Below are 16,315 nucleotides of genomic sequence, written 5' to 3' on the forward strand. Positions count from 1 at the left end.
GCTTGGAGCTCTTGCAGCATGGTCTGCATCAGGTAAGTTTGCAGCATGGTCTGCATTAGGCAAGTTTTAATCTATGAGCCGCCAGGACTGACTCTCCACATGAACCTGGCACCATAGGCGCCAGGACTGATACCAAATAGCCCCTAGCAGGGGTTGTTGGGCTTGCTTAGGATAACTTGATGCCTGCTTCCGGGGTTGCTGGACGTGGTCTGGGTCCCCGGGGGTGGGCATCATGACAGCGGCATTTGGTCAGGCAGTGTTAAGGGACTTAACACTGCCTAGGAGGGGCAGCTCGGAGGGGCAGCTAGGAGGGGCAGCTCTCCACCCTGGGGCTACATTCAGTTGTAAACGCCCATACAGTATAGAGGAAAGGGGACAGGACGTCAGAGTTATTATATGTTACTCACCGTAGTGACTAACATACTCCTGGCCCATAGTCCCTTTTCCTCCATACGTCCCACCATCCTCCCCCCTAATAAAACTAGTGTCATTAGGTAATGGTAATATTGGTGATGCGTCAAAGGGGACTGAGGAGTGGCGCCGGTGGCTGGAGTCAGGGGAGCACATGCCCCCAGGGCGCGCCCGCACGCACCGAAATTTAAAGGGGAAGTTGATTTTTTCTGGTGAAAAACGTTCTATCTCCCGTCCCTAGCAAGGATAGCCCATACAGTACGGAGGAAAGGGGACTATGGACTAGGAGTATGCTAGTCACTACGATGAGTAACTTATAATTACTCCTTCTAGTGGTCTTAGGCCAATGGGACTTCCATTCTCAACCCATGATATGGGTTTATTACTGCAGAGTAATAAACCCACATCATGTTATGTCTACCGCTAGCAATAAACATCATTCCAGAACGGGTTACACCACACTGCAAGAGAACTTTCATATTTAGAAACATTATTCTCTGAACGGCCCTTGCGCCAAATGACCAACGCCAAATTGGCTTTTGCGCCACTCTGGCAGTGCCGAAAGGGGCTCTGTGGCCAAAGTGGTGCGCCAAAACGGCCGGCGCCAAAAGGCTCATGCCAAAATATGGTGTACCATGTATTTGTATCCCAACTGAGTTGTAAAGGTCAGTTTCTATGAAAAGAGGTACTTTTCCCTTATTTAGTTCCCTGAAGAGCCTAGCTTGGAAGGATGGTATAAGGAATGTTCCTATCTGATGGGTTTTGGGGGACAGGGGAGAGAGAGAAGTCTTACATTTAACAGACATGATTAGTCCCTCCATAAAAGTAGCATATGTGGTTATTTGGTTTCCCTTGTTCACTTGGGGTATCTCTCTGGCAAGTATGGGGTTTGTTGACCTGAGAAAATTCTGATAACTTTATTTCTCCTAGAGAGTTGGGTGTTTTGGGTTTCTCGGGATTGGTGTTTTCTTTCTCAAGTGGGTCTTTAACTTTACTTCAGAGATATCAAAATGTCCTTCTTTATCGGGTGACCCTCCCCTAGACTCTTGCAGTTTATGGAATTCCCTCTCAGGTGAAAAGATGAGAATTTCTGTTTGAGATTTTCTAGTACATAGCCTCTCCTCCAACTCATTTGGGGAAAAAATATCAGGGTCACTTTCTTGCGGTCACTGTCTTTATAGGGTTCCATATCCCTTTACCAACAGGAGTTTTTTTTAAGTCATTTTTTAATGAAATTTCTTCGAAAACACTTATCAATTTTTTATATATTTGTGGGGTTCCCCCTCAACCCCCTTCTCTATATTTTGTATTCCTACACCAAGCCCCTGCCTATCTCTTTTATCCCCTTACCCCCTATATATTTCAATGAGTTTTTTCAAAGTAATTGTTTCGTTAAAAATTACTTATAAAAACAACTCCTGTTAGTAAATCAATGCAATACCCTTACTATATTTTCTCCCATCCACTCCTTCCCATACGGAAACTTCATAGAAAAGGTAAGCCAACAAATCCCTTCTCTTAATTTTGTTGCATTTAATAGACAGATTTAAGAGAATGAGTTTGAGGTCATGTCTGGAGTGTAAAAGGGGTCTAGTCTGATTTTCCCCCCTAGACTGTCTGGTGGGGTTATGTAAATTAAAAGACAGGAAAAAGACATGAAAAGCAGTTGCCTGGAATCCTAAGTTCAGAATCATAATCATCCCCCCACCTCACTTTTCTCCTAACGGGAAGGATGGCTTCAGGGTTTAAAGGGGCAAAGATTCCCACGCAATTATCGGCATGCCCTCTTGTACTCCTTCCAGTGTGCTGCGACGTCTCTGTGGCACTTGCAGATTCTCAGTGGGCGCAGCATTCAGCGACCACGCTGTCTTTCTGCTTGGCTTGCCTGGACGTTCGCTGCTCTGCTTCTCCGGATGGTCCTTCCACGTCGGGCCAGTTAAGAGCCTCTCCACTAAGCTCTCCTGTAGCTGCTTCGGTCCTCTGCTGAACCAGGGAGGGCCTCTCTCTTCCATCTCATGGTTCCTCCAGGGAGGGCTTCTCTCTCTTTCCTGGTTTCCTGCTTCACTTTTGAATGTGTCCTGCCCAATCAGGTTTCGGGAACAACTAGGATGTTCTCACGCGTGCTCTCTATGCTTCCACACTTCTTCTGCGTCCCAATAGTGACCTTTAGTCCTGCCAGTGAGTCAGTTGGTCTCTCCCTTGTCTCAGTACTTAAGGGATACATGTTTCTTGAGGAGTCCGCACTGGTCCTTGTCCCAGTACTGCATATATTGGTGGTATGGCAAAAACCTATATAAACACTAGGGAAGGTGCTGTGGAAGGGGGGTTAGGAGGGTGGGGTTGGTGGGCTCTTGGTGATATCATGTTCTTCCCAGGTTGTCACTAATCCCATAGGGGTTTCCCTCTCCATGAGATCCACTGTTGAGTACCACCTGCGGCGGGACTATCAGGTAGCAGCTTCACTACCCTGGTCTTATAGGAAGGGGCTCCCACTAGGGGAGAAGTGACGACATCTGGAGATTCGTCACACTATGCACTGCTACTGTCCTGTGGGATTGCAATTGGTCATGGTGAAGTGAAAGCAGGCTATGCTAACATGCAGGCAATCTTATGAGTTACTTAAGAAAAGAAGATTTCACGGGGCTCATCTTTCTTGATCAAGGGGGACAAGGCTACCGTAGTGGGAATATCCCTTAATGATCGGAAAGGACAAATTCAGATAACTCTGCTCACAGATTGATAGATCCAGGGAATATTTAATACAATTCAATTTAGGGTTGATAGTTGTGTGATTTCGACAGGAAAAAAACAGTGGGTTGATCTTCTGCTATCTTTATTTGGTAGATTTGCCTTGTACAAAAACTTTTTCCCCAGGATTCCTATTGATATTGCAGGCATTTGCATACCCAATGACAAATAATGAGTTCAAAAGAAAGGACATGGTGTGAGGAAGCTGCCCTGGCAGGTGAAGATCATCAGAATGAACACAGCTCCTTTATAAAACTTGGTCTGGAAGGAAGCACCCTGCTCTGCAATATACATGGAGATTCTCAGGCTTCTAAATAATTTTGTTATTAATGAGTGGTTATTTTACATGGGAATCAGATCTCCCCCCCCCCACTTGAGTTGGAATGGGCTTGTAGTGTCTGGATAGTGAATTCATGGGGATGACTCAGAAGCAGGTTCCACTAGCTACAATGGTAGTAGGAAAAGTCTGGGCTCAAGCTATGGCGCAAGTGAACAGGAAAGAGGACAACACTTTGGAATTTGTTAGGGGCAGATAAGAGACAACAAATGGATTAAGCTGATGAAGGGTGAAAATGTGAGATCTAGGTAACAAGTCTGACAAAGAGCGATCTGTATCGCAGCAATCACTATCACTCAACCTTTTGTTAACTTTCCCGTTTTGTTGTGACCAAAAGTCTGCTTTGTTACCCTTACTTACAGCCACTTTGCCATTTTTCACTTACCTTCTCGCCCTTTCTCTTTCACCCCACACACCACGGTCAGGTCGACACCCTGGGTGGGGGGGTCACAGTTTCGCCAAGACGGACAAGGTATCTGCCCTATAAAATCACTACAGTGGTGATGTGTGCAGTACAAAAGCTAATTTTTTAAAAACCTTTATTTATTAATTGTTGGTGGTACACGTCGCCTCCTCAACATAACATTCCATAAAATTCAACATTTCGGTTCCCAGATATTGAAACACGGTAACAACACATAGGGCCTGATCGTGACTTTGGTGGTAACGCCGGCGGTATTACTGCCGGCAGTATTAGCCCTACCGCCGAACTCCCCGGCGCTAGTAGCGCCGGATCACGAGTTCGGCGGTAATGTAATTCCCCATTCCCCATTGAGCCCATTCGGGAATGCCCCATTCCCCATTGGGCTCAATGGGGAAAATTTGCGCTCTTACCGCTGGCAGGAAATCCGCCAGCGGTAATAGCGCGAATTTTCAGCAGATTTCCCCCCAGCCAAGAGCTCGGGCGAAATCCGCCGAAGTCCTGATTTGGCGGACCCTTAAATCCGGCGGTAATAGCGCGACCGCCGGATTTAAGGGTTACCGCTAAAGTCGTGATGAGGCCCATAGAGTCTACACCATCGGTACATTTCCGGGTCCAGCCGGGCTACTTCCGGCCAACCCCGATTCACACAAGTATACTCTGAATGGAGCCCAGATATCTTTAGGTTTGCATGTCCTCGGTAGTGACATTACATACTGTTCCTCACATTCATTGACATAAGACAGTTCTTTAAGAAAGTGATTTGTGCGTGGTGCGTATGTGCTCTTCCATTGTTGTAATATACATTTTTTAGCCACTATGCATGCTACATTAAATAATCATCTGATCACCTCCGAGGTCTTCCCAATATCCCTGAATAGGTATTTTTGGGGCGTTAGGTCTGCCGGGATTTGTGTAATGTCTACTAGAATGGACGCTACTTCACCCCAGAACCTGTGAATGGGTAGGCAGCTCCAATACATATGGAATGAATCAGCATGTTCGCTTCCACATTTCTGACAGCTGGCAGATCCATCTCGTCTGAATTTAGCCACCTTCTCGGGTGTGTAGTGCAACTTGTTTAATACCTTAAATTGGATCTGGCATAGGCCTGCATTAATGGACACCCTTTTGGTTAAATCACAGTATTTTTCCCATGCCTTGTCTGAAATGGTGGTTCCTAGATCAGCCTCCCACGAGATTTTGATCTTATTTGTCGTAGGCATGCTTGCCTGCACGACTGCGTAGAGCCCCGATACACTAACCCCCACCTGCGTAGACAACGCAGCAAGGCATGGGTCAGGGGGTGGTTCGTCAGGGAATAGAGGCCACCTGGCTTTAAAAGCCATCCGTATCCGATGATATTGTAGTATTTCAGTTGATCCCTCCCCATTCCAACTTTAAATTCCTCTAATGTTATGAATTTGCCATTGGGGTAGATATCTTTAAGTTTGAATTCCCCCTCTGGGTCCCAATTTGTTGACATCTGGGTCATACGATGGTGTTATGCCGGGGAAGTTCCAGAAGGGTGCTTCCGAGTAATAAGGGGTCTCTAATTCAAGCCTACGGAAAAGTCTAGACCATGCATGCACTGTTGTGCTAACCGCATGGAATGGGCAATCATCTTTGTTTCTTGTTAAAGATTACGGAGCGTAGGTCGGTTGGGCGTGCTGCGTGCATTTCAATACCAACGTGTGGAGAAGTGTTCAGTTCATCATACCAGTATCTGATAAACTGGGCTTGTGCCCCCAGGTAGTACTCAAAGTCTGGGGCCGCTATGCCCCCTTTGTTGTAGGGCTTCACCATTTTTTCCCACTTCATTCTGGCTGCACCCCCACCCCATACAAACTCCACCGCCAAGGATCAAAGGGCTGTGAAAAACTGTGCACCCGGCCCCAACGATATGTTAGTAAATATATATAGTAGTTTCGGTAGGATTACCATTTTCAATATGGCCACTCAACCAATAAGTGAGATAGGGAGTTTTGTCTATAGGCGAAGTTTGGTGGATATACAGTTGTTCATGATTGTCAGCATAAAGGGAGGCTTTTTCACCAGACACGATGATTCCTAGATATCTTATTTTGGTGGGGGACCATTGCAGACCATATGTGTTGGTCGGGCATCGCGTGGCGGGGGTCAGGGGAAATGTCTCAGATTTGGACCTGTTAGTTTTATAGCCCAAGTATTCGGGAAAAACTCTTGTATGGTCTCGATTGCAGGGCCCAGATGTACATCTGGTTCTCGGATATAAAGCAATGTATCATCTGCGTATAGGGATATTGATTGGGTTAGGCCGGCCATCATAATGCCCCCCTAACCCTGGTGTTCCCTGATTGCTGCCGCAACTGGTTCCATTGTGAGGGCGAATAGTATGGGGGAAAATAGGCATCCCTGTCGCGTACCCCTACCCCAGCCCAAACCAGTCGGACATCATGCGATTAGTCAGCACCCTGGCTCCGGGGTCAGAGTATAGCAGACCGAAACATCTCAGAAAGTATGGGCCTATGCCAAATTTCTCAAGCACTTTAAACAGGTACAACCATGATACTGAATCAAACGCTTTTTCAGCGTCGAGTGATACAGCTACCGCCTGGGTTTATGGTTTTATCTGGGCCATGATTCCAAACAGTCTCCTGAGATTGAGGGCCGTCGATCTGGTGGGGATAAAGCCACACTGATCTGGATGTACCAATGTGGGCATATGTGGCAGGAGTCTCCTGGCCAGGATCTTGGCAAAGATTTTAGCGTCGCAGTTTATTAGGGACAAGGGTCGGTAGGAGGACATCTTGTTGGGTGGTCATCTGGGTTTCAACAATACTGTTATTATAGCCTCTCTCATTGATGGTGGCAGGGTACCCAGTTCTATGGCTTCCTCCCACACCGCCAATAGCACCGGGGCCAGTTCTCGTTTAGCTCCTTATACAACTCAGCTCCTAGCCCGTCCGAGCCTGGTGCTTTGCCGCTGGCCAATGATTTGATCGCCTCAGCGACTTCCTCAGTGGTCAGAGGTTGGTCTAATGTGAGCCTGTATTCCATGGGAAGCGTCGGGAGAGTGATGTTGTCGAGGTACCTTTTCACGTCCCCGGCTGATTTCGAATCATGGTTAGAGTAAAGGTCTGAGTAAAACCGGGTGAATTCCCTATTTATCTCTTCTTCACTAGTGACCACTGTGCCGTCCCCTGTTAGTATGCTAGAGATCGGCATGTGCTGCCTTCGGCTTTTAGTAGGTTAGCTAAGGTACGCCCTGCTCTGTTACCCTCACCATATCTGCATGCTCTACAAGGGGTTGACATAAAGCAGCTCCCTGGCAGCTAGTTTATTGAATTCCAATAGGCCACAATTGATGTCTGAGAGGGTCTTGTTATCATGTGTATCCGTGTATCTCGCTTCCAGGTTTCCCAGGCGTTTTTCCACCTCCTCCAACTCTACCCTAACTGCCTTCAACATGCCTGTGGATTTAAAAATCAGTATACCTCTCACCCATACCTTGAAGGTCTCCCAGAGGGTGTGATGACTATCCACTGAACCCCTGTTGATTGCAAGGAAGTGTTCCACCTCTATATGTAATGCATCCGCTACTGCTGGGTCCTTGAGGATATCCGGTGGCATCCTCCATCTCCTAGTTGGGGGTTTTATATTTCCCAGTGTCATTTCCATTGTAACAGGGGAGTGGTCTGAAAGGGTGCGGGGGAGTATCTCACAGTTATCTATCTGATGCATGAGACTCGTGGAGGCCAACCAATAATCTATTCTGGACTCAGTGTCATGCCCCGATGAGTAAAATGTGTATTGCCTCTTATATGGATGTAGCACTCTCCACGCGTCGACCATTGTCAACTGCGATAGGATTTCTAGCAACATCACTGACGCCTTGGAGGGAGCTCAATGTTTTGTATTGGAATGGTCCAGTGTGATATCCAGGATTGTGTTAAAATCCCCCCCACAGGATCTGTTCAAACCCCGTATATCCTATTTCATGTACCATGTCTATATAGAACTCAGGGTCGTCTAAGTTCGGGCCATAGGTATTTACCAACACCACCTCCCTCCCCGCCACGCTACCCCATATTATGACGTAGCGTCCATGAGTGTCCACTTTACTCTTACCAAATCGGAAGCCAACAGAGGGGTGTATAAGGGTGAGAACGCCTCTCGCCTGTGTGGAGTAGTCTGTATAGTTTCTATTTTGCCCCCAGTTCTTCAAAAAGTCTGTTTACCTTTCAGAGTGCATGGGTTTCTTGTAGCATGATCACCTGCAGATGATGCCTAGTGACGTAGGCTCCCACCTTTCTTGACTTAGATCGATTGTTCAATCCTCTGACATTCCACGTAAGGAGCTTTAACTTCAGTCCCTTATCCCTCGCTCCGGTGTATGCCATGACTGTGTGTTAATATCGTTTTCCTTGTTCCGGTTATTGTTCGGGAGAATGTCATGTGCAGCGACGCAACCACCAAATTTAACTTGTAGAGTCCTTTCAACTGGGTTCCCGAAGCACCTCCCCCATCTTGAATCCCATATAACTCAACAAAATAAAGTCTCACATAACAAATTGACCCCCCCTCCCACATCATCTCCCCCAACATGACGATGTTGCCCAATAACACTCAGAGCCTTCCCGATGGGCATTCCCCCAAAAACTTTGGAACTTTCCTGAGGGTAGCCTGCTGCAGCCATCCTGCCACCTTTCCGGGGGCTCACGGCTCAAAGCTACATTAAATCTGTGTTCAGGCCACTCTTTGCAATTGTTCCTGGCTTCCTGTGGCGGGGATTAGATAGTGTAGTCCCTTCAGTCTGCTGCGTCAAGTCTCTCCGCTCCCAGCATTTTGATCATTTGCTCTGTCTTTGGGAGGCAAGGGGATGGAAGCCTCCACATATGTCATGGCTTCCGTGGGGTTTTCAAAAAAGTGTGCTCTACCTCCATGTTGGATTCTGATCTTCACAGGAAAGATCAGCGTATAGGGTACATTGCGCATCCGTAATTGTCTTTTCACCGGTTCATAGGATCGACGGTGTGCCTGCACCCCAGCAGAGAAATCCGGGTATATATGGATTCTGTTGTGTTCAAAGTGTAACGTGCCTTTCTCTCTGGAGAGTCTGAGGACAGCATCCCTGTCTCTATAGTTAAGGATACGTGCTATTATGGTGCGAGGCCGTGCCCCAGGTTTCGGCGGTGGTGCCGGAGTGCGGTGGGCCCTCTCCATGAGAAAATATTCAGAGAAAGATTCAGCCCCCAGGATGTCTTTCAAAAGGTGTTCCACCTGTCGCTCCATGTCGCCCTTACCAAAGGTCTCCGCAACTCCAACAATCCAGATGTTATTTCTACGAGATCTCAACTCTAAATCCTCGCATTTACTTTGAGTTTTACGAAGTTCTGTTTGGAGGTGGGCTATGCCGCGGCCATGTTGCGAAAGTGTGTCTTCGTTTGCGCTGATTCTATTCTCTGTTTTCATAATACGTGAGCTCTCTTTCTCCACTCTGGCCTTCAGGGATCCGATCGTTGCCACTATGTCATCCAATTTGACATTGACTGCCATAAACCCGTACTGGACTAGTGTTGCCAGGCGCTCTAAGGGGTCTTCACCCTGCCTGTCTGGTGGTAGTTGCGACCCATCAGGCGCCCTGCATGGTTGGGAGCTGGCGAAGGAGTCCATTGGGCCGGTCTTTTTCCCCCCTGCACCCGTCCTCTTGGTGCGGCCCATGTAGGTTAGTGTATGTCCTTAGAGTGGGCTGTGTTCTCCCACGTATCGTGCCGCTGATAGGAACTGAATAGTACATAGGCTCTGTATCTTCCTCACTCACTGCTCGGACCGGGTACCTGTTCTCTTTCTCTTGTTCCTACTATCCGAACGGAAATTGCCACCAGGCCGACTCCCCCCGACTGATCAGGATGTCCAATGCACTGTGTTTCTTAGCGGGGTGTCTCACTGGCCCACTCCGGGGAGTGGATGGGGCTTTGGTCCAGGCCTGATGTTCCTGTGCCCTCTCAGGGTATCAGTGCCTTCTCCGTATCACTGCAGGGGTTATTGTGGGCCAAGCGTCGGTGTTTCACCTCTTGCTGGGGGTGCAGCACTCAGTGTCCCACTTTCAGTGCCTGCGCGGCCCCGCACTAGTCACTCAGGGCCCCACGCTGTTCCTTCACAACGTGACTTCCAATGCGCTCGCAGGGCCTTATGATCATACTTGCGCTGCCGTGGGTCCCGCTCACACCACACCATTAGGGGCTACCTTCGTATCCCACTCCGCATCGGGAACCATCCCCGCCTTGGGCTTAGTGTCCTCGTAGGAGTGCCCCCATTGGGGGAGCAGGGCCTGGCCTCACAGGAGCCGACGCGGCCTCCCGCGTTACATGCCAGCTAGAGCTAAGCCCTGCTCCGCTGGCGGCCCGCACAGATGTCCGCACCAGCCCCCTTGCAGCATGCCCCGGCTCGGCTCCTTGTGTGTTCCAAAAGCGGTGATATCTCTGTGCACCAGCCTAAGGATTCCGGGTCACTCCGCCTCTTCCAGGGGCTCCGCAACGCAGCGTATTCCGCTGTGCCCCTCCCCGTCGCGGCCGGGCCTTCCCCGTTCCGCCTCCGGCCTCCGGCCTCCAGTAGATATCCTGCGGAGCCGCAGGGCCGCTTTCGCACATCCGCCTCGCCTTCCGGGTGAGATAGCGCGGCAGTCCAGGCACGGATTCGCCCGATTTCTTCAGGGTATGTGAATGAGACCCTCCGACACAGGAATCTTTGTTTCTACCGTGTGTAGAGTGGCTATGGAAGAATATTTAGGACAGGATTTTTCGTATGAGCCGGAGCTCACCTTTCAGGTGGCCATACTTGATGCGCGCAACAGCGCCCCCTGTACAAAAGCTAATTAACATAACATACATGATTGAGACACGTTTTTACATCCTAACATAAAGGATTATTTGATATCTGAAAATACTGTCTCCTGGAGGCTTACAGACCAGAAAAAACACTTGCAACTGTGAGCAAGGTCCTTTTAAGTTTCTCAGCGAGCAGGTACAATGAGAGAAGTTTGGACAAATTGCAGTGGAGTTTTGGTGAAAAGGACTTTTTCACCAGGGAAATATTAATTTATGGCTCCTGTTTGTCCAACTTAAATACTTACATGCAACTACTGAAGCAAAAGATTGCCGAATATGCGACCAAGCACTGATTCAGACAGCTTGAGGTGTATGTTGGCAAAGGAGGCCTTTCTCGCCCTATAAGATGCTGCCCCATAATGGATTACTACTCGTGAAAAATACACGTTGAGCAGTCAAACCAGCTACACATGTTTAAATAGACCCTCATTTCGGCCTCGCCTTGTGCAGCATATAGAAAGCCGTTTAAAATCTCAAATACCACAGTACACTGTTGTAATTTGTAACTTGGATGCCATCAGTTCTGGAGGGGGTGCTGGCTGAAGAGGTTAAGTGATGCCAGTGCTTTAAGTGGGCTGGGGCTAGCTGTGGGAGAGCAATGGCAGTCTCCAAAAAGGGCTCCTGAGCCGGGCCCTGCCGGGACCCACCCCCGACAAGCCCCAGCAATGCCGACAGAGCGGGGCTGGGCGCATCAAAGGTAATAATGCCAGTGCAACCCAGCTATACTTCTTTTAGCAGCCCCAAAAGAAGTAGGCTTCTTTGGTAGTGCCTGCCACTGAAAGACCAAGGATGGAATCTGATGTAATGATGCACTTGGTCAATGATAGGTGCAGACAATTTACAGGTGTACACCAAAAGGAGAGAAAGGCCCAGGAACAGACATGTAGTGGAGAAGGGCATGGGTGTCATCTCTAGGTAGGTTTGTAGACCACAGATGTGGGGAGGCAGAATGTAAGTCTGGACAATCGCAAGGCAAGGCTAATGGGTCAGAGGTATTTGTCTCCTTACTTTAGTTACTTTCTGACTCCTTACCATGGAGTGGGAGAGGAGGAGCCTGATGGGCATCAATGATGTCGGCAGTGATGTGGGCTAGCGGAGCAGCAGAGTCTGGGAAATCCAACTGGGAGACGAAACGCCCCTTTCAGGGCAAGACAGGGATAGCAAGCCTTAATGGAAGGTCATGCTGGGGGACCGGCTCTGCCTGCCGGCTTCCATGATTCAGGTTAAAGACACTGCTGATTGCCCAATGCGCATTGTGCAGAGGCTGGCTCTGAAGGCTGCAGGGCTGAAGCTGTACGGCATCTAAGGCAGCGGCCATATTTAGAAGGAGCAAGTGCTAGGTAACAAAATACATGGGCCCAACAGGGTTTACCTCGTGTGGATTGTATTCATCTGCCCGAATGGTGTGACCAGGGATCTGCTGTGGCAGGATCTCGAGGCAGCAATGATAAGGACCAGACGGGGATTGCAAGCCTCAATGGCAGGCTTTGCTGTGGAAGGGGGGCGGCTACACCTGCCAGCTCCTGTGATGCGGTTTTAAGACACTGCTGGTTGGGTGAAGAAACTGTTGGTTGGTTGAAAACGCTGCTGGTTGCCCAATGCACATTGTGCAGAGGCGGGCTGTGGAGGCTGCAGGGCTGGAGCTGTGGGGCATCTACAGCGGCAGCCACATTTAGAAGGAGGAAGTGCTCGGTAACAAAATGCAAGGGCCCAACAGGGCTTACCTCATTTGGATTGAAATTCATCTGCCCGGATGGTGTGAGCAGGGATCTGCTGCGGCAGGATCTCGAGGCAGCAATGAGCAGAACCAGACGGGGATAGCACGCCTTAATGGCAGGCTTTGCTGGGGAAGGGGGGCGGCTACACCTGCCGGCTCCTGTGATGCGGTTTTAAGACACTGCTGGTTGGGTGAAGAAACTGTTTGTTGGTTGAAAACGCTGCTGGCTGCCCAATGCACATTGTGCAGAGGCGGGCTCTGGAAGCTGCAGGGCTGGAGCTGTGAGGCATCTACAGCGGCAGCCACATTTAGAAGGAGCAAGTGCTCGGTAACAAAATGCAAAGGCCCAACAGGGCTTACCTCGTGTGGATTGAAATTCATCTGCCCGGATGGTGTGAGCAGGGATCTGCTGCGGCAGGATCACGAGGCAGCAATGAGCAGGGCCAGGCAGGGATAGCAAACCTTTGGGGAAAGGAGTGAAAGGAGAGACGAACCGCATGGGTGTGATAAAATGAGTGACAATCCTCACAGTTCCCAGCAGATGGAGATGGAGAGAGTATATAATGGAATGAAATAGGTGAACATATGTATGACTGAGTATTAAATTGTACAAGTTTTCTTTAAGGGCAGAGCTTTTCTAAGAATTCGTTTTATTAGAATTTGATGACAATTCTATTTGTTTCTATAAGACTCTTTATTGAACACATATATTTTAGAATGTTATGACAACAATAATAGTTTATTATTTTCTCTGAGAATCTTTATTGAACCCATATTTTGTAGAGTATTAAATTGCTAAACTTTGTTCAATTGTTGGAAAGGGCATATGTTATAATGTGGAACTTGGCTGTTGCCAAGTTCCCTATGTCATAAGGGAATTCTAGAGGGGTGGCGGTTGACCGTTGACAAGGATAGGTGAGGCGGTGCCCTGTAGAACTTGCATAAAAAATGCTCACTGTTTATGCCATTCTGGCCGCCTGTAGTATCATTTCATACACCTTAGTAACACCTCTGGAGGTTGTTACCCTAAGACCTGTACCTTACGTGCTAGGCTGCCATGCCAGAAAAAAAGTTCCCCATCTGATAAGCAGAAATGAATTGATGGAGTGCTGTTGCTTGGTTTTAATATATTTAATTTGCATTCGTGCGGGTATTTACATTAAACTGATACATTAGTATACATGCTAACAGCACTGTTATGTGTTGCCTGGTTAGACTACTGATCTACCACCCACCTCTGCACATTACTTCTCACATAACGCTCTAGAATACCTTCATAGGTCACATCATAACATGCAATCATTGTCATAAGCAAATAATTAGTGGATAACAGTGCCTGCTCAGGTTTCTTGGACATTTCCCCATAATGTTCTTAATGACCTTCCTTATACAGTTCTGGAGAGTAGAATAGCCCCCACCCCCATCTCCCTGCTTCAACAACACAGTGTCAAGCGCATTTGCTCATGCACTCCAACAGTTCAATTCTCATTGCAATGCGCACATGCCACCCCAAGGGGATGATTCTGAGGTAGCGGGCAACAATTGGTGGACGCAAGAAATTCTGGACAGATGACAATCGATCAGAGTTTCCATAGAATACCTAAGGATGAGAAGGACAAGGTTAACATACATCGAGGGTAACATGCAAGAGGAAACTTTCTATGAACTTGGTAACTTTGACAGCTAATTCCGAATAATCTGTACAATGCACAGTTTACTTTGCGTCATTTCCCTGCATACTCAGGTCTACAAAAATAGAACAAATTAACATAACTAACTCCATATGAAGTGATTTCATCAATTAAAGGGTTTTCATATCATTATAAGAAGTGAAATTTGCCGCAAATTTGGTTTATGTTTTCTTATAATTCCTGGCAAACGTCATAAAAACAGGCACAGGGTTCTCCACAAACTTTCTTAAAGTTTAAGCCGATTTGAAGGTCTTCACTTCCTGCAAGCCCATTGGCTTCTCAAACTACACCTGCATATTCACACACAAGTTTTGAAACCCACAGAAGAGTGTGCCAACCAATCAGAACCTACGAACATCAAATTGAGGTTCAAGGTAGCCAATAAGAGCCCCACATCTCACGGCCTGTTCAATTATGTCTTTTGCTGTGCTGTTGGAGATAGGAGTATTCATCTGCAATTGGACAGGGAACAATAGAGAGGGGGGGAGTCTTATAGAGACACCTCTGTGGATGTTTTTTGGCATGTTATTGGATGTTGTGTGCTTTTACTTTTCTCAGCCTCCTTATTTTCTCCCTAAAATTCCATGCATCCTTTCCTCGGTGTATCCCCTGATTGAGTTAGTTAATATAAGTTCACTTTAATTTTGTTTTGGCCTTTAGGGAGTTGGGAGAAAGATTTTGGGATGGGGTTGAGCTCTTCTTCTACAGCTCATTATTGTTGGCTAAAGCAGACACAGGTGTGTGGTGCAGCAGCCCTTCTTTAAGACAGGTATAGTAGCTTTTCGAGGCAGAAGAAGTAGATGTGCTGCTCATGAATAGGGGTCTAGTTTGGCGCCGAGCTGCACAGATGTAAGTTTTGCGTGCCACAGTGAGCCTCGGCTAAATCAGTGATAAATCCATTGGGCACATCCTGGAAATATCCCAAAGTTCACTGCAGGGTGGCGAAAGCAGGTGGCGATTGCCATAAGCAGTAATCTGCTAGAAGAGTGGCGAGCCTGGCGAGACATAAGGCAGCAGGCGTGGCAGCCCTGGGTCGCGCCCACCATCTTGAAGCAAACTGCGTTGGAGCTGTGCACCCAGGTCGAAGCCGGAGAGGCAGTGAGTGAAATCTAGCAGGAAGGGAGGCTCAAGCCAGACTGCCAAACGTGCAGGAGAGGGGGCTCCGTAGGCAGGCAGGGTCAATCCTACAGTGATCGGGGCTGGCGAGTTGCCCCAGTGAAGGACTGCAGGGGCTGTGGCATCGAGGAGGCGTGCCCGCCATTTTGGACGAGCGAGTTGGGGCTTCGAGGGTTCGGGCTGCGTTGAAAAGAGAGTGGAGTCCCAAGGCACGGGAGACCAGGACCAGTGAGGAGGCAGGCAGAACTTGACAGGCATGCAGAGGAGGAGAAGGCCATATAGTGGAGGCAGAGTGAGGAAGGAAAAGGGTCCACATTGAGCAGCATCTGGTCTGCCCGAAGGTGCGATTGAAGGAAGGCCTGCCCCTATGCCCTACTGTCGCAGAGGACCGAGGGGAGTCCCATTCCATACACATTGGGACGGAGGTGGAGAGGTGCCCCGGGAGGTCCAATGCTGGGGCGGACTGGAGTAAAGGGCCGAGAAGAAAGTGGTGAATGAGCCGGACCAGTAGACATAAAAAGCAGCTGGGGTCCCCTCTGAGGAGGGGTCCTTGAACAGTGCATGAGAGAGTTGGCCGCAGGACACACTGGTAAGAGGTGCGCCACACCAGCGCGTCATCCGAGGAAGTGCCCATAGACATATTGAGAAGCACAGGGCCATGGGGGTCCCTGGTGTTGGTGGGGGAAGCAGAGACGAGAGTCTCCAGACAGCCGTGAATGGTGGTGATGCATCTATAAGGGCCCAGGTGGCGAATGGACAGAAGCATTGGGGAGAAGAGTGGGTCCCGGCCACATGTGATACACAGTGGTGTGGGACCCCTGGATGGATAACTTGAACAATAGTGAAGGGGCATCAGCAGCAGAAGATGGACCATTTGGTGGGACAGAAAGGGTGGCAGGCTAAAGTATCCATGCAGGGGCCAGCTGAGCAAGAGGGTGCGATGACAGGGGGGAGTCACTGACTCTGAATCCTGTGTTGGAGGCAATACATAATTCTCGCACCTCA

General features: G+C 48.6%; 1 protein-coding gene across 3 annotated transcripts in view; it reads right to left on the minus strand.

The window, feature by feature from the left end:
• Positions 1–13,619: 13,619 nt before the first annotated feature.
• Positions 13,620–16,315, minus strand: part of RS1 (retinoschisin 1) — a 181,674-nt gene continuing 178,978 nt past the window's right edge. For all 3 annotated transcript variants that reach the window (XM_069636854.1, XM_069636853.1, XM_069636851.1), the window contains one exon: positions 13,620–14,103. In XM_069636854.1, the coding sequence (XP_069492955.1) occupies positions 13,951–14,103 (153 nt within the window). In that variant the 3' untranslated portion in view covers positions 13,620–13,950. The remainder of the gene's footprint in view (positions 14,104–16,315) is intronic.

Source organism: Ambystoma mexicanum, chromosome 7p (genome assembly GCF_040938575.1).
Source record: "Ambystoma mexicanum isolate Mex_15411 chromosome 7p, UKY_AmexF1_1, whole genome shotgun sequence".
NCBI classification, from domain to species: domain Eukaryota; kingdom Metazoa; phylum Chordata; class Amphibia; order Caudata; family Ambystomatidae; genus Ambystoma; species Ambystoma mexicanum.